At 34.5% G+C, this 23,553-nt stretch overlaps 1 protein-coding gene across 1 annotated transcript in view; it reads left to right on the forward strand.

Annotated features, from left to right (window-relative positions):
- Window positions 1-23,553, forward strand: part of agbl4 (AGBL carboxypeptidase 4) — a 746,666-nt gene that overhangs the window by 671,918 nt on the left and 51,195 nt on the right. Inside the window, exon 10 of the mRNA XM_056463891.1 lies at window positions 22,577-22,729. Within this exon, the coding sequence (XP_056319866.1) occupies window positions 22,577-22,729 (153 nt within the window). The remainder of the gene's footprint in view (window positions 1-22,576; window positions 22,730-23,553) is intronic.

A 23,553-nucleotide genomic window follows, 5' to 3' on the forward strand; every position in this document is an offset into this window, starting at 1 on the left:
TAACATCTTTATAGTTTGCTTGATGTAATGAGGTGGGATTCGCAGTTATATACCTTAATATACAGATCATAAGTTGATATTCTGGCATCACGTTATATTCTTTGTCAGTTTCTTAGATAGGCGTTCAATCAGGTTCAGATTAGGACTCTAGGCTGGCCATTTCATTATTTCAATGTTTTCAGCTTCGAATAACTGCTTTATTGATTTTACTGTGTGACTGTTCATTGTCCTGCATAAAAATTGCTGAATTGCTGTCTGATTGGATGATAAATGTAGGGAAGGAAGCATATTTTGCAGAAGGAGATTCTGATGAACGCCAAGCCATGACACTTCATCTCCACCTTTAGCTGACTACAGCACACATTCATTCAGGATTCAGTTTTTCTCCTAGTTTGATTCAGACACTATGAATTTAACCTGCTTTAATCACTAAAGTGAAATTTTAACACATACATTGCTGCTTGAAAGTTTGTGAACCTACTTGCAGAATCTGTGGAAATCATTTTAAGAAAAAAAGTGATATCGTGTGCATCAAATGCTTTAATAAAGTACTTTTCTGGGTATATTTACATAAAAGATGTTTACATAAAGTTCACAAGACAAAAACAACCACTCTAAAAGAGTTCAGGAACCCATGGTTTTTAATGTTGTGTGTGGTTTCCTGGATGATCTATTTTTTTTAACTTTTATTTTATGGAATTACCTTTTTTTCCATTTAGTACTGTCCTTCAGAAATAACAGATGATATGTTCATGTTTCCCAGAATACATATTAAGTTTTGTAATTTAGTAATGTGGTAACACTTTATTTTGATTGTCCATTTGAGTATTAGTAGAATGTCTGCTTAATATCTGTTGATACTGCTGTTAAACAGACATTTAACTGACTATAAGAAACTTTGCAAGTACATGTCAACTTACACTAACCCTAACCCCAACCTTACAGTCTTATGATCTAATGAGAATTAGTTGGCATGTAGATGCAATGTAACTTAAATTAAACAAACGGACCATCAAAATAAAGTGTGACCAATAATTTACCTTGATCTTAAAGTTCCATGCTGTCATTATTTATGAATGATTTATTAAAAGGAATAACTCATTTGAGTCATTTGTTTTATAATCATAAGATGTGATTTCTTATCATTATTGTATGGCACATGTCATTTTTGGTCACATTTTATTAATAAACCATTAACTATTCCTTTTACCTCAATAAACTCTTAATTTGCAGCTTATTATTTTAGTTATTAAAGTTTTAGGTTTGGGTATTGGGTATGATTAGAGATGTAGAATAAGCAGTGATGGGCAAATTACTGAAAAATCATACTTAAGTAAAAGTACCATTGCTTGCCAAAAAATGTAGCGTAAGTAGATCAAAAGTATCTGTTGTAAATATTACTCAAAGTATGAGTAAGTAGCCCTTTCAAAAGAACTTAAGAGTAGTAAGTAGTGAGTATTATGCTAAAAAAGGTGATGCTTTTCCATGTAATTTGTGGATGTGTGTAAATGTAACATTCTGTAGTGCATTTAGTTATTGCCCAGCAGGCACAAAACATCATAAGACGTTAATATTTGGTTGAATTTAGGTTGTGATATCAGGTGACCAAAATTCAATGTCTAGCCAGCGTCTAAGGACAACGTTATTTTGATGTCCAATAACATCATCAAATGACGTTGATATTTGGTTGATTTTAGGTTGTGTTAGAAAGTTACCAAAATCCAATATCGGGCCAACATCTTAAACCAACGTCATATTGACGTCAAATAATGACATTTATTCGTCAGGTATGGCCACCAAAATCCAAAAACGTCTGATAGATGTCAAAGTGGTAACGTCCACACAACATCGAGCTGTAACATCAATAGACATTGATATTTGGTTGATTTTAGGTTGGATGTTGGACATTGAGGTCAGCCTGACGCTGAGTTCTGACGTCAAGCCGATTTAAATTTCCAAACAAAATGCAACGTCCCCACGACGTTGGGGTACAACGTCAATCTGACGTTGTGTTGCATCTTGTACCTGCTGGGTGTTTAAGGTAATTTAGATCATCATAGAGTAAACATCCGTCATCTTCTCATCAGTGACATGCATCTAAACAGTCTCTGGGTCATTGCGTGTGACAATTTTGGACATCTTCTTAGACACTTTAAATGCTTCCAAATAGTTTGCTGCAATTATAAATCGCCCATGTCTTCGGGTAGTTTATTATGATGTGATTTACCTTCTATGTGTGGTTTGATTGGACAGGAATTGCAGGACTGATTTTTCGAATCCCCATAGACAAGAAAAAATAAAGTAGTGACTGCAGGTTGAAGGATAGTAGTGAAGTAAAAGTAACAACACTGCACTAAAAATGTACTCAAGGGAAAGTAAAAGTACACATTACTCAAATACAGTAGTTTAAGTATTTGTAATTTGGTACTTTACACCACTGAGAATAAGATCGTGCAGAATATGTTCTTTATATTCTTCATATGTACTTTTAAATTAGTACCAACGCCACTGCAAACGCAAGTAAAACATGAAAACATAAACAAAAAAGTGGCTTCTCTTTCAGATAACCAGTACAAAACAACAGCCCTCATATTAATATGCTACTATAAGTTTGCTTAATGTGATGAGTTTGCCTTTTTAAATAATATAACATGATATACAAACATTAGTATGCTAATGTGAGATGAGCCGCATATATGAGCTGCTAATGTCTGTGTGGCAGTTTGGATTTGGATGTACTTTTGGATTATGCATTCGGTGGTTGTTGTTGTTTGCAATATGGTGTGGAGGGGTTTTTGACTGATAAATGCAGAAGAGATCAGGACGGGGGAAACACTTCCCTCCCCAACAGCACACACTGAGCATCTCACAGCTATACTGACAAACAAACACAAACACACTGACAAATGTGCATGGCAGTGCGAGATCGCAAGCCAGACGGGCACTGGCTGCATTCTCTATGGGTAATCACATTAGACACAGCGCAGATCAAAGCTATGGGATGCCAATCTCTGTGCCAGGCCACTGACAGGAGGGCATCGCCACTGCCCACTGGCACATTCCAGCAGTATGGTGCACTTTTTAAAACATTAGAGGCATCATTTCCGACTTTGAGGAAACTATTAGATATGTTTGATACTATTCTGTTGCACAAAAACTTTTGAAAGCGACCAGTGAATGAAAGTAACTCATTCAAGAACTAATACTAACTAGTTCGGATGTCTGTGTCTGACCTTTAATAAGAAAATATTTTATTGTCTTATTTCATTTACATTTCTCTAAATATTATTTAATTCTTAAAGTATTAGTTAAGTGTTTACAGTAAACAAAGTTATGTTGAGTAAAAAATACTACCAGGTGTGTCTGAAAGGAATCGTATTTAATTCTGTTTGTTATACATTATTCTCCTTTTCGTTTCTCTTTTTCTTTTTCTTTTCTTTTCTCAGAGTTTTTTTTTTTTGTTGTTTTTTTCTTAAAGCATTTTAAGCATAACACGATATATTATATAAACATGACCTGTAAAAAGAAAGAAAAAAATATTTAGCATTCTATGACAACATTGTTTGGACACCCTCAACATTTTTATTTAATTAAATAATTATTTAAAAATATTTTTAAACAATTAGAGGCATTACTCCAATGTCTTTGTTACAAATATGTAAAAAAAAGTGTTGTTGTTGTTGTTGTTGTTCTTCTTCTTCTTCTTATTATTATTATTATTATACAAATAATAATCTTTCGTTTCTTTTTGCAACAATGTCCCTTTAGTGTATTTAACACTCAAACAAAATAACCTAATAGATAAATCAGAGGTTTTTTTTATTTATTATAATTTTTTTCTTAAAGCATTACACAAAATATTATATAAACATGAGAAAGAAAAAGAAAGAAAGAAAAAATATTTGCCATTCTGTGTTAATATTGTTTGGACACCCCCTCTGCAAAATTGTATTTATTTATTCATTCATTCATTCATTCAGTCATTCATTTATTTAATATAATTTTTAAACAATTAGAGGCATTACTCGAATGTTTTTGTTACAAATATGTAACATTAAACATGAAATATACTATTATTATTGTTATTATTATTATTATTATTATTATTATTATTATTATTATTATTATTATATAAAATGTTTCTTTTTGCAACAATGTCCCTTTTGTTTATTTAATGTTTAAAGAAAAAACAGACTTGCGTCAAACAAAATAACAATAACTTATTAGATAAATCAGAGGTTATTTTTATTTTTATTAAAAAAAAAAATTTTTCCCTAAAGCATAACACAATACTTTAGACAACTGTTTTTAAACATGACCCATAAAAAGAAAGAATTTTTTTTTTTCGCATTCTATGGTAACATTGTTTTGACACCCTCAACATTTATTCATTTATTTATTTAATTCTTTAAACAATTGGAGACATTACTCCAATGTTTTTGCTACAAATATGTAACATTAAACCCGAAATGTATTATTATTATTATTATTATTATTATTACTTTTGTTATACAAAATATACCTTTTTGCAAAAATGTCCCTTTTGTTTAATCAATACTTGAAGAAAAAAACTGACTTGCACCAAACCAAATAACTTATTACATAAATCAGAGGTTTTAATTTTGTTTACATTTAAATTTTTTGAAGGTTAAGCCTCTCCTGACAATTTGTTCAAAAAGAAAAAGCATCATTTCACACAGACGCACTTTCATAAACGACTGCGCTCTGTAGTACTGATACTAATTATTCTTCAAGGCTGTGAGTTCATTGCCAAAACCAGCTCCATGTGCCCAGTATAACACACACCATGCTAAGCTAATGTATGCTAATCTACAACACTCACTGTATAATTGCACAGTCCTCTCCTGGTTAACATACAAGCTTGCATAACAATAGGCTATACATACAGTATAAGCCAAATATGTTCTGGCAGAGAGAGAACTTTTTGCCAGTTACGTTACACTGCCAACATTATACAGGCAGGATAACTTATTAAATTAAACAGGCAGGTTAACGGGAATTTAACAATGACTTTAACAATGGCTTGTTTTGTTTTTATTTGTCCCATTTCTTTGACTACCAAGGTCCACTATGTGTCATTTTTTTTGTTTTATTTTTATTTTTTTTGTTCCATCTCTTTGACCTCTAAAGTCTGCTGAGTGTCCTTTGTTTTGTTTCGTTGACCACTAAAGGCTGATTTATACTTCTGGATGCTGTTTATGTTGCTCTGCAATAACACTTCCGAAACGCTAGCTGGCAAGGGGTTTTTATGTTCCTCTGTGTTGAGTTTCTTCATCTATGTTTTGTTTTTTCTGAACGCTACCTTAAAGTACAAGAAGCTAAAACTTGCTTATTCAGCGGCTGGAACCAGCTGGCGTGCAACAACTTTAATCATAAGGTAAACACAAAACAACAATTTCTATCTGGAGCTCCTTCACGGTACTGCACACAATCGCTCCATCGGGCTCACAGCCCTCAGCACCGCCCACACTCGTCACAGCAACCAAGCTGGCCAATCACTGAGCTTGCGCTATGCATCTTTGCGACGTGTAGTTACATTTTTTGAGAGGTGTGCATCAGCGTCGGTGTCAGCCATGGCGAAGGCTGAGCTGGAGTATATGCGTGCGCTTGACACAGAAGTATAAATCAGCCTTAAGGTCTGCTGAGTGTCTTTTTTTTTCTTGTGTTTTGCTTTGCTTTGCTTCATTTCGCTTCGTTTTGATTAGTTTTGCATTTATTGAAATCACTGTGCCAATCACCATTCTCCATAGTATTTTCTCTTATGTTCAGCAGAAGAAAGAAACTCATAAAGGTTTAAAACCACATCAGGGAGAGTAAATGACGAGATCGTTTTAATTTTTTGGTCAACTATCCCTTTAAGTATTTTTGATAACAATATTTTGAAAAAATATATATTTATATTTATAATTCTATTTTTTACTTTTCTCTGAGCTTTTAATGGAGAACGATCATGTTTTTTATTAATAAATGTTGAAAGAACTATCACAAATGTTTGATCAAGAGAATTCATTTTATACCACATGAAAACGTTATTTAGACACATTCTACTTTAGTCAAAATTAACCAGTTTATTAATGCTAAAGTGTTTCAGTTTTGCTGGTTTCATCAAGTTTTTCATCTTTTGTTTGTGCCTATATTTAGCTACATTTGAAACACCTCATTGCTGCGCTTTTGTGTTCAATCCATCTCTCTGAGCGCCAAAGTCACCTGAACGTTTTTTAAACTGAAACAATTTGCCATATTACTCTGTCGAGTGAACACTGGTCAGGTGAGAAAATGACTTAAAGTTAGTGAAGCAAGTCTATATAATCTGTCGGTGAGCACAAGTATTTGTTTAGGGGAAAAAAATAAAAGGGAAGGAGCGAGAGAAAGAAGGGTGGAAGAATAAGGAAACAAATGGACCTTTCTCCGGCGTAAAACGCTGCTTTTCCAGCCCATTTATCACAGAGAGCGAGGGATTCTTTTTGATTGGCTGATTACCTCGATCGTTCATCATGGCCCTGATATCCCCACCAATCTGACAACAGCATTTCGCATAATTTGTTAAAGATGACAAAAGGGCCGCTATTGCCATGCTTCATTTCTGACCTTTTTAATATTAGAAAATTAATTTTCCGTCTGAAACAAATGTATTAGGTCCTGTCAGGCTAGCCAGATGAATATTGCACCTTGAAACCTCCCCTCCTCCTCCCTCTCCTTCCATCCATGTGTAGTTGATGCTTTTTTTTTTGTTTCTCGAATGCGTATGAAAGCGTTGTTTGCGGTTCTGATGGTGGAAGAAAGCAGTCTTGCGAAAAAAGAAGGAAAAAGAAGAACAGATAGAGAGAGTTGAGACGTCCTCTAGTGTCAGACGTACCTTTCTGAGTGAGATTTACGGCCAATTTGCGTCCATCATCACTTGCTGTCCTCCGTCTTTCCATCATCTCACTTTCAGTGAATCTCTGAGAACTCTGGACTCATCTTGTCTTTTCTCTGTGTGTATCTCTTGTGTTTTTAAGATGAGACACTGCAGGTGTATAGGGTAAAGAAAAATTAACTAGTATTAATCCCCATATTGGGCAGTGCAGTGGGTAGCATTGTCGCCTTAGCAAGGTTCGAGTCCCAGCAACATAGAGTTTGCATGTTCTCCCCGTGTTCGCGTAGGTTTCCTCCGGGTGCTCCGGTTTCCCCCACAAGTCCAAAGACATGCGCTATAGGTGAATTGGGTAAGATAAATTGTCCATAGTTTATGTGTGTAAATTACAGTGTATGGGTGTTTCCCAGTGATGAGTTGTAGCTGGAAGGGCGTCCGCTGCATAAAACATATGCTGGATAAGTTAGCGGTTCTTTCCGCTGTGGCGACCCCTGATAAATGGACTAAGCTGAAAGAAAATGAATGAATGAATAATCCCCATACTTACCCACTTGATTGATTGTGATGAGTTGCAAACAGTCTTGTTTAAACATGCAACTAAGGCACTGTTTAATGAAGTAAGCACTATTTTACATATATTTCTAGAACAAAAATCTGAATACTATGTTCGGGTTCAAAATTCTTGGTTTTTGTTTTCTTTGTTTGGTTCATCTTAGGTCAGACAGAAAATAAAAACTCTGTAAATACAAGAAAAATAATATAGATACATGTACACACACAAACACAAAAAACTACACAAAAGTTCTGTTCACCAAGCAAGTATCAGCAAAACACAATTACTTATGATTTTTTTTTTTCTTATATATAATACAATATATAGTTGAAGTCAGAATTATTAGCCCCCCTTTGAATTTTTTTTCTTTTTAAATATTTCCCAAATTATGTTTAACAGGGCAAAGAAATTTTCACAGTATGTCTGATAAAAGTTTTTCTTCTGGTGAAAGTCTTATTTGTTTTATTTCGGTGATAATAAAAGCAGTTTTTAAATTTTTTATCAATAATTTTATTGTCAAAATTATTCCCTTTAAACTATAACTATATTTAAACTACTATTTTAACTATCCCTTTAAACTAAAACTATATTTTTTCGATAGTCTACAGAACAAACCATCATTATACAATAACTTGCCTAGTTAATCTAATTAACCTAGTTAAGCCTTTAAATGTCACTTTAGGCTGCATAGAATTGTCTTGAAATATATCTAGTCAAATAGTGTTTACTGTCATCATGGCAAAGATGAAATAAATCAGTTATAAATGGGTTAGTGAAAAATTGAATAAGAAATGAATGAATAATTCAGGGGGCCTAACAATTCTGACTTCAACTGTATATAAATATAATATACATAATTTATATATATATATATATATATATATATATATATATATATATATATATATATATATATATATATATATATATATATATATATAATAAATAAAATATATTATATTATATAAATATTATATATAATAAATATTATATATTAAATATTAAATATTATATATAATAAAATATCACACACAAATGTTAATGTAGATAAAGTAACAATAACTAAATGAATAAAAACAACATAATAAAACATGTACAAAACATTCATTCATTTATTTTCTTTTTGGCCTAGTCCCTTTATTAATCTGGGGTCACCACAGCGAAATGAAGCGCCAACTTATCCAGCACGTTTTACGCAGCGGATGCCCTTCCAGCCACAACCCATCTCTGGGAAACATCCACACACACTCATTTACACTCATACACTACGGACAATTTAGCCTACCCAATTCACCTGTACTGCATGTCTTTGGACTGTGGGGGAAACCGTATTAGCCGGAGGAAACCCACGCAAACGCAGGGAGAACATGCAAACTCCACACAGAAACGCCAAATGACCCAGCCGAGGCTCGAACCAGCGACCTTCTTGCTGTGAATCGACAGCACTACCTACTGCGCCACTGCGTCGTCATGTACAAAACAATAATTAAATAAATTATTAAGATATCGGTTTCTCCTTAAAATATATCACATACACCAATGCATAAGTACATAAAATAACAATAAATTAATTAATTAATTAATAAGGTAACACTTTAGTTTGTCAAAATTTGTGAGAAAAAAATTGTATTATTAATAAACAGCTATTTAGTAGTTTATTAAGCTAGTAGTGTTAGTTAATGGTTTGTTATTAAACTAAACTACAGTGTTGCCAAGTACAATATCAATCAAATATATAAAAATAATAAAATATATAGGTTTCTCCTTAACACTGAATATCACAAACAGCATATGGACATAAAATTACAATAAATAAATAAATACAATATAATACAAAGAAATATTTTAAAAACAAACAAATAAAAAAAATAAATTATTAAGATAGAAGTCTCTTTAAATTCTTTCAGAAAAGTGCTCCAGACTTTCTGAAACAGTTTTGGCTTTTGTTTAATTGAGAACCGAACAGAAAACTGAGAACTTTTTTCAATCCTGAGAACATTTTGAAAATGTTGGTGATAAGAGGGAGCTGCTGACTTCCAATTTATTACAACACCTAGCCAGTTGCAAAGGCTACACTGTCAGCCTGTAGAGTTTAGTTTTTTAGAGATTCTGGCAAAATACCTATTGGTCTATTGGTAATGAAAACATATTTTCTAGAATAAGAGCTTGTACTGTATATAATCAGGAATATGTATGCACATAAGCCTCTGTAAAAACATTTAGAATATATATATATATATATATATATATATATATATATATATATATATATATATATATATATATATATATATGCATAAAACTATAAAGTGTGGTCTTTGTAAATGCTGCTGTGGAGATTTATGGTTCAGTGCAAAACTCATTTTGGGAAAATATTTTCTACTTGAAATGTACAGACATAAAATGATAAAGTGTGACACAAAAAAGTGTATTATGAATGTATTCTTTACACTAGACTGAAAAAAATGAGTTTATAAAAAGCCCAAAAGTGACAGGTGCATGAAAAAAACAGTGTTCTTGCACGCAGTGTCTCGCTTTAAATCATGAACATGTCAAAGATGGTTGGTTTAGGTGATGGATATTAAGATTGAGATGAGTGTAATACTGTAAGCTTTTTATTTGTCTAGTTCCACAGTCGCTCTCTCATATAAATAAAAATAAAAATGATTATGAGTGAGTATTATTCTTCATCATCAGTATTTCCTCTCCATTCTGAATGTAAATGGCAATAATGGTCGCAATGATGGCTTCTCTGACTGGAAAAATAATTTCAGCCATTTCGGAGCAAATATGATCATTTCCTGTTTTTATATATTTTATAAATGTGGAGCTAAAAGCTGAATTTCCAATCTTTCGGTGGCATTTCATCCCGCAATAATTATTTGAATATTCAGCTTTAGTTCATCAACGTTGGAAATGGTTTTTCTGCGTAATGTATTTGTTGAAACTTTTATTTGTTTTTCTTTTTCCTGAAGTTTTTGATGAGATTAAAAGACCAAAATGTGTTTTAATTTAAAAAAGGAAAGAACAGTAAAAGAAAAAAATCTATGTAAATACAATTTAAGATTCTTCAAAATGGTAATCTTGTCGCCTTTTGTTTGCATAAACTTACAATTGGTCAAAATAGCAAAATGCAAATGCATGCACCACTTAGCTTGTTTAATTTGTTTAGTTTAAGTAATGAGTTCAATTTTGTCATTATTTGCTAAATCAATTTTTTTAAGTTGTTTAAAAGGTTTTTGAACTTACATTTGGGTGAAATATGAACAAACACTACCAGTGAGTTTTCCGACTGTTGGGTTTGTCAGCATTTTAACCAAATGTAAGTTCAAAACCTTTTTTGATTGCAGCAAAGTGAACCATTTAAAGATGTTTGTTAAAGACCTTTGCTCCTTTGCCTTTAAAATGAGATGAAACAGCACTATTCTTAATTAGTTTTTAGGACAACTTAATTGTTTCATGTTCAGTCCACTTAAAATTGTTAAAACGATTAAGTTAACTTAACAATTTGTGTTGGGACAACATGAAAGAATTGTGTGGAACCCAGCCTTTTTTACAGTCCACACTCAAATAATTACTTTTGCTGCTTGTTCAAACCACTAATTAAATATAAGTTGAACCAACACAGTTCTTAAGGTTTTTTGTGGACAACTTATTTGTTTTAAATTCAATCCACTTAAAGGGTAGTTTGTTTTATCTCTTTTACACGATGTAAGAAAAGCCTTTGCTGTCTCAAGAATGTGTCTGTAAAGTTTCAACTTAAAATACCCATCAGATAATTTATTATGTAATGTAGAATCTGCCCATTTTGTTGTCTGAGGACTATGTAGCTGTTTTTGGAGCCTGTGGCTTTAAATTCAAATGAGCTGCTTCTCCCCACCCACCACTCCGACATGCGTGTCTGCTTCTCATCACGCATTACATCAGATAAACAGCCGTCAGTGATTGAGACAGACACAGATGAAGCTGAAATAAGGTTACTAGTCAAAAATGCCATGTAACTTTATTTGATGTATTTGTGGTGGAGTTTATTCAAGCCTTTCTGAAACGATAAGTCACAAACAAATGCCGTTTGCAGTACAAACACACACACACACACACACATATGTGCGTTTACTGACACTTTTATAAAAGAGACTTGTGTTTACATGCCTCCAATATGACTGTGGACACACTATACCTACATACAGTTCTGTCCAAACAGCTTACAAAAGATGATTTTTTTTTATCAAAGGTGCCCTTTAAATTTGTAAAAACAATAGTGTTAACTTAATCAATTTGTTTTCGGACAACATGAAGGGATTTTGTGGAACCCTGCATTTTTACAGTGTAAGTTTAGATGTATGTCATGCAAAAAGATACTTGGAGACTTTCACAAATCAAGACATGTCATATTTTAACACTAAATACAGTACCTATTTTATCTCATATTTTAAACCTCATCTGCACAGAGCTTTATCTCTAATGAAGGAAGTGTGGAGAATGAAAACTGTTGCGCTACATGGAACGCTGCCATTTTCCACCCTGGCAAACATCTGAAAAGCAGGATATAATCTGATCTGTCTGATGAGCTGTCTTTTCAAAGATCACGCACGCAGACGCCTGCCATCGTTCCCTTTCTGCGCTCGTTTTGCATGTAATTGTGCGTTTTGACCTCAATCAGAATATTTTCCACATCACAACTGTATTTCAAGTTCTCGCTCTATCACAGACGCTCAGACTCTTTCTTTCTCCTCAGCTGCAGAATCTCTTTCGTCCTCTCTTCGTTGGTATTACTGGTGCTTTGTGGTTAAATGCATCAACTTCTAATCCTGCAAGACACAGCAGGTGAATAGGGTTTAAAACAATATCTAATATTTATCACCAAATGAGAAGTTATTTAATTGCATACCACGTAAAAAAAAGTGATTAGTTGATTTACTTAAAGAAATGTTGAGTAAACCCTTTGCCTTAAAAGCATCAAGTTGACTTAACTTTAAAAAGTGTGTAAATCTCTTGTGACTGTTAAAGGAAGTCCATTCTTTTGTTTTGAATTGGCTAATTTTATGACTCTCCTAATAAACTGTTGAGATTAAACGTTTTAACATCCATTCAGCCGATCTACGAGTCTGGCAAAACATTTTTAGCTTAGCATAGATCATTGAATTGGATTAGACCTTTCAAATCTTAAAAAACGCAGTGCATCATTGAATTTACCCAGCTGTGGACTACTTTTAGGCGCTGTGTAATATTATTGTGTCTGCTACAGCTATTGTACGACAGAGTTCCTTCATTATTACACCAAAATGAGAGTATAGTTTTTAGGCAATAACAGTTTTTCCTTTTCTGTTCCATACGATGTAACTAAGAGCCAAGCCTAAATTAAAACGATCAAAACGTTTTTGAGCAGATGTTAAAGGTCCCATCCAATTCAATGATCCTAGGATCAATGATCCTATAAGTCTGGCGGGAGCACTTTTAGCTTAGCTAGCCAGACCCAGAGATTGGCTGAATTTATTTAAATATGGTAAAACTCAACTGTTTAACTGTAGTGGAGCTGTATAAGGAGCCTGTTTTCAAAAAAGTGTAATGTTCCTTTTAGTTTACTTAATTTGTATAATTATGCACTTAGTTTACTCTAAGGTTTACTCACTACTTCAAATAATCACTTTGAAACCAATGGGTTTACTCTTTTTTATTTTAACTCAAATTAACTAATCTCTTTTTACAGTGTACATTTGTAGCACACAAATTGAATGATTTAAAGGATCGAATTTTATTTATTTATTTTTACGTATTAGTGTAAAAGGTGTTTTTGGTGGTGTCTCTTGGATCACTCCCTAATTCAGAAAATACTGTAAACAGACATATATACACTCACCGGCCACTTTATTAGGTACACCTTACTAGTACCGGGTTGGACCCACTTTTGCCTTCAGAACTGCCTTCAGTGAACTCGCTGTCATGTTCAAGAAACCAGTCTAATATTATTTACGCTTTGACATGCTGGAAGTAGAAATCAGAAGATGGGTACATTGTCATGTACATCAGCAATAGGGTAGGCTGTGGCATTGACACAATGCTCATTTGGTTCTAATGGGCCCAAAGTGTGCCAAGAAAAATCCCCCACACCATTACACCACCACCACCAGCCTGAACCGTTGATGCAATGCAGGATGGTTCCATGCTTTCATGTTGACTGAAATTCTGACCCTACCGAATGTCGTAGCAGAAATCGAGACTCATCAGACCAGGCAACGTTTTTCCAATATTCTATTGTCCAATTTTGGTGAGCCTGTGCGAATTGTTGCCTCAGTTTCCTGTTCTTAGCTGACAGGAGTGGCACCTGGTGTGGTCTTCTGCTGCTGTAGCCCATCCGCCTCAAAATTGGATGTGTTGCACGTTCAGAGATGCTCTTCTGCATACCTCGGTTGTAACGAGTGGTTATTTGAGTTACTGTTGCCTTTCTATCAGCTCAAACCAGTCTGGCCATTTTCCCCTGGCCTCTGGCATCAACAAGGCATTTGTGCCCACAGAACTGCCACTCACTGAATATTTTTATCTTTTTCGAACCATTCTCTGTAAACCCTACAGATCGTTGTTCGTGAAAATCCCAGTAGATCGGCAGTTTCTAAAATACTCAGACCATGTATGAACAAAGCCCTCTGTACAACTTACAGAATACAGATATGAGTAAAACTAATGTTTGATGTATGAAAGAGCTGCTGAAATAGAGATTTATGACTCAGTGCACAAGAAAAGAAATGTTTTGTAAGTGAAATATACGGACGGAAATGTGCAAAGTGTGACAACTCTTAAAAGTGTTCTTTTTTTTTAAGTTTTCTTTACATTAAACTGAAACACACTTAACAAAAAGCTCATGCACAAAGATCACGCACATCTTTCCTTTTCTGCATTCACTCTGCATTTAGTTGTGCGTTTGATCTTAATCAGAATATTTTCCACATGACAACTGTATTTGAAGTTCTTGCTCTATCAGAAACAGTCAGACTCTTTCTTTCCCCTCATCTGCAGCGGATGGACAAACTTCTGAGTGAGCAGAATCTGTTGCGTCCTCTCTTCATAGGTATTGCTGATGCTAAGAGCTTTGTGGTTAAATGCATCAGCTTCTAATCCTGCTTAAATCAGCACCATTTCTTAATTCATACAGATAAGCAGAGCATTTATGGGCCTTAACAGCCCAGACTAATTACTATTCCTTAGATAAGTGCTCGTCCGACTAAATTCTTTTGACCTTCCGTTTCTACTCAAAGGAGCAGATAGACATTTGCCTGCTATCCTCACATGCAGCCCTGCAAAAAAAAAAAAAGTGTGTGATGGGCATTAACTTTGCTGCTTTTTTTAAATGTACTTGAATATTCAACACGTCAACACTGGAATTATGCTCTATTTTCATATTCCTAATTTCTTAATTGCCCTTAATTGCTTAATTACAAATTCAAATGAAGAAATCTGGAGGTCAGAGACGCATGCTAATTGAACAATCAATCAGCGTTAAGCGAGCGGAGTATTGTCCACCTTTGATTGACAGCACATTAAGCCTGTGTGATTGGCTGTCTGTTTGTTGACATTGAGGGCTGTGGATGGTGACTGTACTTTTCTGTCGTAGATGTCCTTGATGTTGCATGAGGAAAAATTGTGTAGGATTTTTGAACCGTTTTCTTACCTTAAAAGATGATATTTTAATATCAGACAAACAGGTGGGTGATTGTTGCTATGCTGAATATTTTCTAGTCCTCATCAGATTTTTTTTTTAATGAGGGAAATACATGATGGGAATATTGTGTTAACAATTTGCAGTTTGTTTAATTGAGTGATCATATGAGTTTAACCATATGGTGAATTTATATTTATTTTAAATAATTTATGTATTTAGATATTAGTGTATAAATGATGTCATGTACTGAATTATGTCATATTTAATAAGGCTATTTAAAAATGTTTTGTTAATTATGTAAAAGCATATTGCAAAGTACACAGACAGAATAAACATATATATATATATATATATATATATATATATATATATATATATATATATATATATATATATATACACAGTTAAAGTCAGAATTATTAGCCCCGTGGAATTATTAGCCCCCTGTTTATTTTTTTCCATGATTTATCTTTAACAGAGAGAAGATTATTTTCAACACATTTTTAAACATAATAGTTTTAATAACTCATTTCTAATAACTGATTTCTTTTATCTTTGCCATGATGACAGTAAATAATATTTGACTAGATATTTTTCAAGATTCTTCTATACAGCTTAAAGTGACATTTAGGGTTAACTAGATTAATTAGGTTAGCTAGGCAGGTTAGGGTAATTATGCAAATTATTGCATAATGATGGTTTGTTCTGTAGACTATTAAAAAATATATAGCTTAAAGGGGCTAATAATTTTGACCTTAAAATGGTTTAAAAAAAATTTAAAACTGCTTTTATTCTAGCCAAAATAAAACAAAGACTTTCTCCAGAAGAAAAAATATTATCAGACATACTTTGAAAATTTCCTTGCTCTGTTAAACAGGGGGGCAAATAATTCTGACTTCAACTGTATGTACATATATATATATATATATATATATATATATATATATATATATATATATATACACATACATACATACATACACATACACACACACACACACACGCACACACGCACACACACACACACAACAGTTCTGTCTAGTTCTTGAGTATAACTGGCTGATAGCTGTGCAATATTCTGCAATATCAGAACTCATACAGCCTCTTCACTCTTGTGTATTACTCCGCCCACTTGAGTGGCAAGCAGAGGACTACAGTTTGACAAATATTGCAGCTGTTGCACTACATGATGTAGCCTACTTTTGTAGTTGTTTTGTAGCAGAGCAAAGAAGGTTGATATTGTCCATCACCAAGATGGCAGCAGTGTCTGCACAATAAGCCTTAGAGGAGAAATATTCAGCATAAAACTACAAACTACAGATGATCACATCATTATAAATCTTGTAAGTGACATTCTAAATCGACCTCTCTCTTTTGAATGCTGTAGTGCTGTATTTATACCATAGTAATTGTAGTGTATTGAGGGTGAGATGGGACTCACATATCAGGAATGTATGTATTTTGTGTTGGCCACTCTTTGTATAACCCTGAGTTTCTTTTTGGTTCTCCTGTTTTCGTTGTTGCAGCCTAGTTCAGTAAAAAGAAAGAAAGACAAAGTGCCCGCATGTGTTTAGCGTTTTTCCTTCTCGCAAACTCAACAGTAATCTGGTAATGTTTGTGCTGCTTTGACTTTTTCACGGTTAATTAATGTGATCTCCTGATTGCAACAGAGTAATACTGGGACATGTCTCTAGACTGATGGCATTTCATGCCGTTCAGCCTAATAATCTTAAAATGTCAGCAAAATCATCTGTTTTCTCATCACTTTAGACATTACGCTAGAGAATCATTCAAATACTAGCTCGTTGTGACGTTGGTGAATTAGTAACGGTTTCTACTATTCTGATGTCAGCTGCAGATGTGAATGAATGACGAAAGAAAGTAGTTCCTCATACAAAATGGTTTTTAGACTCCCACCAAACACAATATCACACTTGCAGCCGTGCAATATGGCTGTATATTGTCACTGGTGAAACACTAAGGCACAACGCACACTTCCCACCAGTGCCGATATACAGCTTTATTGCACTACTAATCGTGTGATATTGCTTATATATATATATATATATATATATATATATATATATATATATATATATATATATATATATATATATATATATATATATATATATATATATAGTCACAATATACTGTCTATATTTATATAGTCACAATATACTGTCTATATTTATATAGTCACAATATACTGTCTATATTTATATGATATATATTTATTTATATTAGAACTTTTTACTTTTATTTAATTTATTTTATTCATCTTCTAGGAAAGGACAAACAACGTGTATGTATACGTACGTATATAAATGAACAGAGCATAAATTGTCCCGAAAAACAGTGATCCAGGTATAACTTTCTATTTTTATATCATTAGTCACTTCTTTGTCTTTCCTGAGCTCAGCACTCTGACAGGAGCCACCTGGTCCCAGATCAGTGTTGAAAGGTTACTTCTTACCCGGAGCTAGAGAGCAGCTCTTGCAGAATGAAGCATTTCATTTTCACTCTTAATTATGTTGTTAACGGTGCAAAATGAGCCAACGGACCTTTCTGGAGGAGCCCAGCTCTTCATGCGTACCGTGCCATTACACAGCGTGTGATCTTAAGCGTCTTTTTGAGCAAGAGAAAAGGTCATAAAAGTGTGTGAATGTGAGTAAAGGCAGCGGCTCCACCCTGACTTTGTAATGCACGAAAGCGAGTATGTGGGCGGTTAGACAGTTGCCCACCTCTACTGCACACTGGGAACCCCTCTGATGGAGCTACCTTAACAGTGACCACTCTCTCTCTCCCTCTCTCTCTCTCTCTCTCTCTCTCTCTCTCTCTCTCTCTCTCTCTCTCTCTCTCTCTCTCTCTCTCTCTCTCTCTCTCTCTCTCTCTCTCTCTCTCCCTCCTCCTTCTATTTTTTTTTGTCTGTGTGTTGTTTCTCCCTCTTCCTTGCGGGCTCCATCCATCAGACTGGCATGCGTGCAGCCGCCCCACTCTCAGCCACCATATTTCACCGCCTGCCATCAGAGGCCTGACAGCCCTGCGCTCACTAGGAAATTGCTTTGGCTGTGAGCGGAATTTCAAGCACCGGGTGCTGCCCGATCGCTCCCCCCGCTCTGCCTCTCTCTCCCGCTCTTTGACTCCTGATGTTTCTCTTTCTCTCTCGCTCGCTCCTCTGCTTTACCACCCTCTCCCAGCGACCCACAGGATTCGAGGTGCGCTTCCGAATGTGTAATGAAGAAAGAAAAGGATCGGCGTAGACGGTGAGAGCGCGGGAGGGGGTCAAAGGGTAGAGGATTGGGCCCTATTATACCTGCATCAGATGCTTACAATGTACACAATGAATGGAGGAAGACAGGCAGCCTCAAACAAAATGGCCATTACTTTGTTGCCATATAGTTTCGTGAAGCAGGATGCTCCTTTTGATGCCTTGTCACCGACGCTCTGTGACTCATTCTCTCTCTCTCTCTCACCCACACGGCGACGAGCGCATCAAACGGCAGCCCTCCGCGTGGAGACACCTCAGCGTGATCCTCTCTCCACACAAAACCACACACAAGTGTCTCTCTCATCATCTTGCCAAGCGCGAGCTTAATGATGTGGCAGCCATGATGGAGCGGCAGTTTCTTGCACTGCAGTGCTGTTAGACTGTAACTGAGAGAACACAGAGCCAAAATGGCGTGTGGGGGCGTATCTGAAGCGTTGTGTCTTTTTGTTATGTATTTATATGTCACATTTTGGTCGTGTGTTGAGATGTGTCTTTGAGGTGCTACTTCACTCTTTGTTTACAAATTGAATTTCTTCTTCTTAAGACTTTTTTTTTTTTTTTGCTGACAGTTCCATATCAATAATTTATTCTGCATTCACATTTGTAATAATATGTCAATGTACAAAGTGGGAGGGGCCACTTTTACTATACTCTTAAATTGAATTAGATATCTTTAACAATCTCAGATGATACATGTGAGATATCAACCTTTTTTTCTGTGAGAGAACACTGAGACAAAATGGCATTAAGGCAAGGCAAGTTTATTTATATAGCACATTTCATACACAGTGGCAATTCAATATGCTTTACATAAACAAGAATACAAAAAATAAAAATTAAAAAGACTATTATAAGAAAATAAAAAACAAATAATAAAAATGATTAAAAACAGATTAAAATGTGTTAAAATGAATGAGTACGTGTTATAAAAGAATGAAAAAGAAAAGAAAGACGCAAAGGCACAGTGCTCATCAGTAAAGGCACAGCTAAACAGATGTGTTTTTAGTCTTGATTTGAATGTGCCTAATGTTGGAGCACATCTGATCATTTCTGGAAGCTGATTCCAGCAGCGAGGGGCAAAGTAGCTGAAAGGCGAAATCTCGAAGACTATAGACTGATTTCACACAGCCACTATTTTAAAAGTGATATCGAAGCTGCAGTGGGAAGAAACCGGGAAGTATTGCCTGGAGTCACACAGGAACGTTGTGTACCTGGCTTTAAATCTTATCAACGAAGAGAAAGTGACACACATTTTTCACTTCACCATCTTCCGAGTGACCCGAAGGCCCGTTCTGAATGGATAGTGAAAATAAAAAGGCATATCAGACCTTATTTTCAGCTAAGTTAAGTGAAATGGCACTAGTTAGCTGAAGTTTTCTTTCCCAAACACACATTTTAGATGCCATTTATCAAACTCAAGTTAATGAACAGATTTTTTCACTATATTAGAATTAAAAAAGCGCTTAAAAAAAATTCCCGCTAACATTTAAGCGCTGTTGATTGCGTTCATAAATGCTGCTAATTTTGCCATAGTATTCCCCATTGCTCAACAGAAAGAACCTACATATTTAATTTCATTTGTTAAGTGCAAAGATTTGTTTCGAAACTGTTTCTAAATTCAGTTCTAATTTCCAGCAAACAAATAAATGAACAATAATAACGGAGTTATATCCATACACACATCCTATTCCTATGCCCCATATGGTGATGCATGCATCTCCAAAACCCAACAGGTGGACAAATCTAAACTTGTTTTTATTAAAACAAATATAAATATTCATGTAATAAGTTATACAACTACTGATAATGATATTATACTAATGCAAATTGTCATGGATAAACAGAAAAAAAACCTAAATGGCGTGTAGCGGCATATCTGAAGCATTGAGGCTTTTTGTTATGTATTTATATGTCACACTTTTAGTCTTCAGTGTTGAGATGTTTCTTTGAGATGTCACTTTGCCATTTGTTCACGAATTGAATTTCTTCTCCTTGAGGCTTTTTTTTTGCTGACAAATATTATTGTATGTGTTTCCCGGTCCATATTAATCATTTATTCTGCATTAAAATGGCTGAAATGCGGCTGGCGGTTGAGCTAGTGAGGCGTGCCTGCTTAGCTTGCTGACTCAGGAACATGAATTAATCGCTCTAAACTATGGCAGTTGTGACAGCTGTTCTATAAAACACCCAGGAGTGTTGTTGCTCTTTCGCAGGACCCTGATGAATAATGCTGCGCTTATTTTTTTGCACTCGGAGCATCACTGATGTGAAACCACGGCATAGTTTGATAGTTTAATATTTAAGATGTTTGCTTGCTCTGTTTTTCTACGGACAGTCGATCTCTCAGTGTCTGTGTTAACCGCAGAAATGAAGTTTCTGTCAGCATTTACTCGCTCTCATGTCATTTCACACCTGTGCGACTTGCTTCCTTCAGTGGAACACAAAAGGAAGGTTTTGAAAAATGGTATTGCATCTAATTATACATTTACACAGCCATTTCATACCAAAATGTTTTGTTGCTGTTGTTGTTTTTTATTCTTTGTCAGGAATGAACGTTTATTATGACAAAGCAGTCATTTTGTAGCATTCTTAAGCCATTATATACAATACTTTTGTTCTGAACTAGGTTTCTCAGCCAGAATCTGGATCTGAATCAAAGCAGTAGAGAAGATTGATTGATTGATTGATTGATTGATTTTTCAGATTCAAAAATGTTGGCAAAGAGGTACTTTTACTGCAATGGCTATAACTTTTAAAGGGTTCACCCAAAAATGAAAATTCTTCCATAATTTACTCGCCCTTGACCTGTTCCAAACTTATTTGAGTTTTTTGTTATATTAAACACAAAAGAAGATATTTTAAAGAATGTTGGAAACCTGTTAACATTGACATCCATAGTGGGAAAACAAATACTTTGGAAGTCAATGGTTACTTGTTTTCATCATTCTTCAAAATATTTTCTTTTTTTTTTTTTTTTACAAAAGAGTTTACTTTTTTTGGAAGAAATATCCATTTAAACAAAATAAGATATCTTCAACAATCTCAGAACACTGTACACATGTAAGAGTTCAATTTGAGGTCACAGTACAAAAAAAAGTTTGGCCACATGATTAAGTTCTAACAAAAAATATATTGCCTTAACTTCATAACTATCCCAGCAGACACACAGCGTCATAAGATGTTAATATTAGTTTAGATTAATGTCACCAGTGTCTAAGGACAATGTTATTTTGATGTCCAATAATGGCATGAAATGACATTGATATTTGGTTGATTTTAGATTGTGTTGAAAAGTGACCAAAATCCGACGTCGAGCCATAATTGACGTCAAATACTGATGTTTATTTGTGAGGTATGGCAACCAAAATCCAACGTCTGATAGATGTCATATTGGTCAATTCCAATTATATCAAGCTGTAACATCATTAGAAGTTGATATTTGGTTGTTTTTAGGTTGCGTTGGAAAGTAACCAAAATGCAACGTCTGTCAGATGTTGGACATTGACACAATTTTAATTTCCAAACAAAATGCAATGTCCCACGAGGTTGGGGTACAGCGTCATTCTGATGTCGTGTTGATGTCCTGTGCCTGCTGGGATTAGTCCATGTGACCTAAAATATATCATTTTAGTTTCTTTGTCCAAGGTGCCACCCATGTCTTTTAGGGTATTGGTTTATTAGATTTATGGAGGCTGACCTAGTATGCACATTTGACGTGTGGTCCTAAATGTCTGTAAGAAATTTGAAAGAAATGTGGATCTGTCATATTTTACATCTCAAGGTGTTTCGTGCAAAACACAAAAAATGTAAATCTTATGTTAGATCTGCTCATTCAGATCAGCTTTGCCTTTAGCACTGCTTTTGCAAATTTGTCCTAGGTTTTAACTTCAACAAAACTGGTGGTGTACAATTCTCTAGCCGGCACAGATCAATAATTACCAAACAAAGTTGAACATTTGCAGTTGAACAGCAATAATGGGATCGTTTACCAAATGTCCATGGACACTTAAATGCCCTTAAGTGACTGCTTGAAATGTCATTAAATTAGGTAACCGCATGCAATCTGTAAATCTTAAGCATACAAACATTTATGGACATTGGGCCATAGGTGGCAGAGTAACAGTTAAAAACAAAAAGGTAAATGACCTTTTTCAGTTATGATTTATGTGATTAGATGCCTGCTGAATATTACAGAATACCTTCTCTTTGTCTGATTTACAGAAAGTGAGTTTGGAGTTTTACATCGACGTCCATGCCCACTCCACCATGATGAATGGATTCATGTACGGTAACGTCTTTGAAGAAGAGGAGAGAGGGCAGAGGCAGGCCGTCTTTCCTCGACTCTTGTGCCAAAATGCCCCCGACTTCTCTCTTGTGAGTACCAGGGTAACTTTAATTAAAAATACACCTTCAGTCTGATGTAATGTTGCTTATTTGTTCGTCTATTTTAGTAATATTTTGACCTTTTCTTTTGGGGCATTTTCTTTAATGTATATACTTAAAGGAACACTCTACTTTTTCAATAGGCTCATTTTAAAAGTCACCTAGAGTGACCAGTTGAGTTTTTTACTTTTTTAATCCATTCAGCAATTTTAGCTTAGCTTAGCTTAGCATAGGTCGTTGGCTGGAGCAGACTCAATTACACAGCATGTGAAAATAATATGCACTGTAGATAACAGTACTGTTTAATATAAGTACACTTGCTGCAGCCATGCTATAGTTCCTAGCCATATCCACCTATAAAATAACTTTGTTTTATTACTATTTGCTCAAGAATACTAATGTGAAGAACAGCTGTGATGAATAATGCCAAACGCAGCAATATTGAGGACAATCAAGAAAGAGAAAAAAGAAAATAAATGGATTAATAAATTAAATAATACATGATTTGCAAAGTATACTAAACCAAGTATAAGAAAATAAAAAGCCAAGGAATTCACAATATAAATTCCATCAATACAAATTACATAAAAAAATAGCAGCACATTTTTATTTTCTTGTCAAATTTTTATTTTATTTTTATTTGTCAGTCTTAGAACATGTCTGATTATCTATTTCAGAGGTTACTTTAGGTTAAACTATAAAAACCGTGTCTAATTTAACTTTACTTGAATGTTATATTTAGATACAAACAACTATTTCACTAGAAAAGTGTCTTTTTAACACTTAAGATGTCTATCGTTGGTGTACATCTACCG

The sequence above is a fragment of the Danio aesculapii genome, chromosome 8, assembly GCF_903798145.1.
Source record: "Danio aesculapii chromosome 8, fDanAes4.1, whole genome shotgun sequence".
NCBI classification, from domain to species: Eukaryota; Metazoa; Chordata; class Actinopteri; order Cypriniformes; family Danionidae; genus Danio; species Danio aesculapii.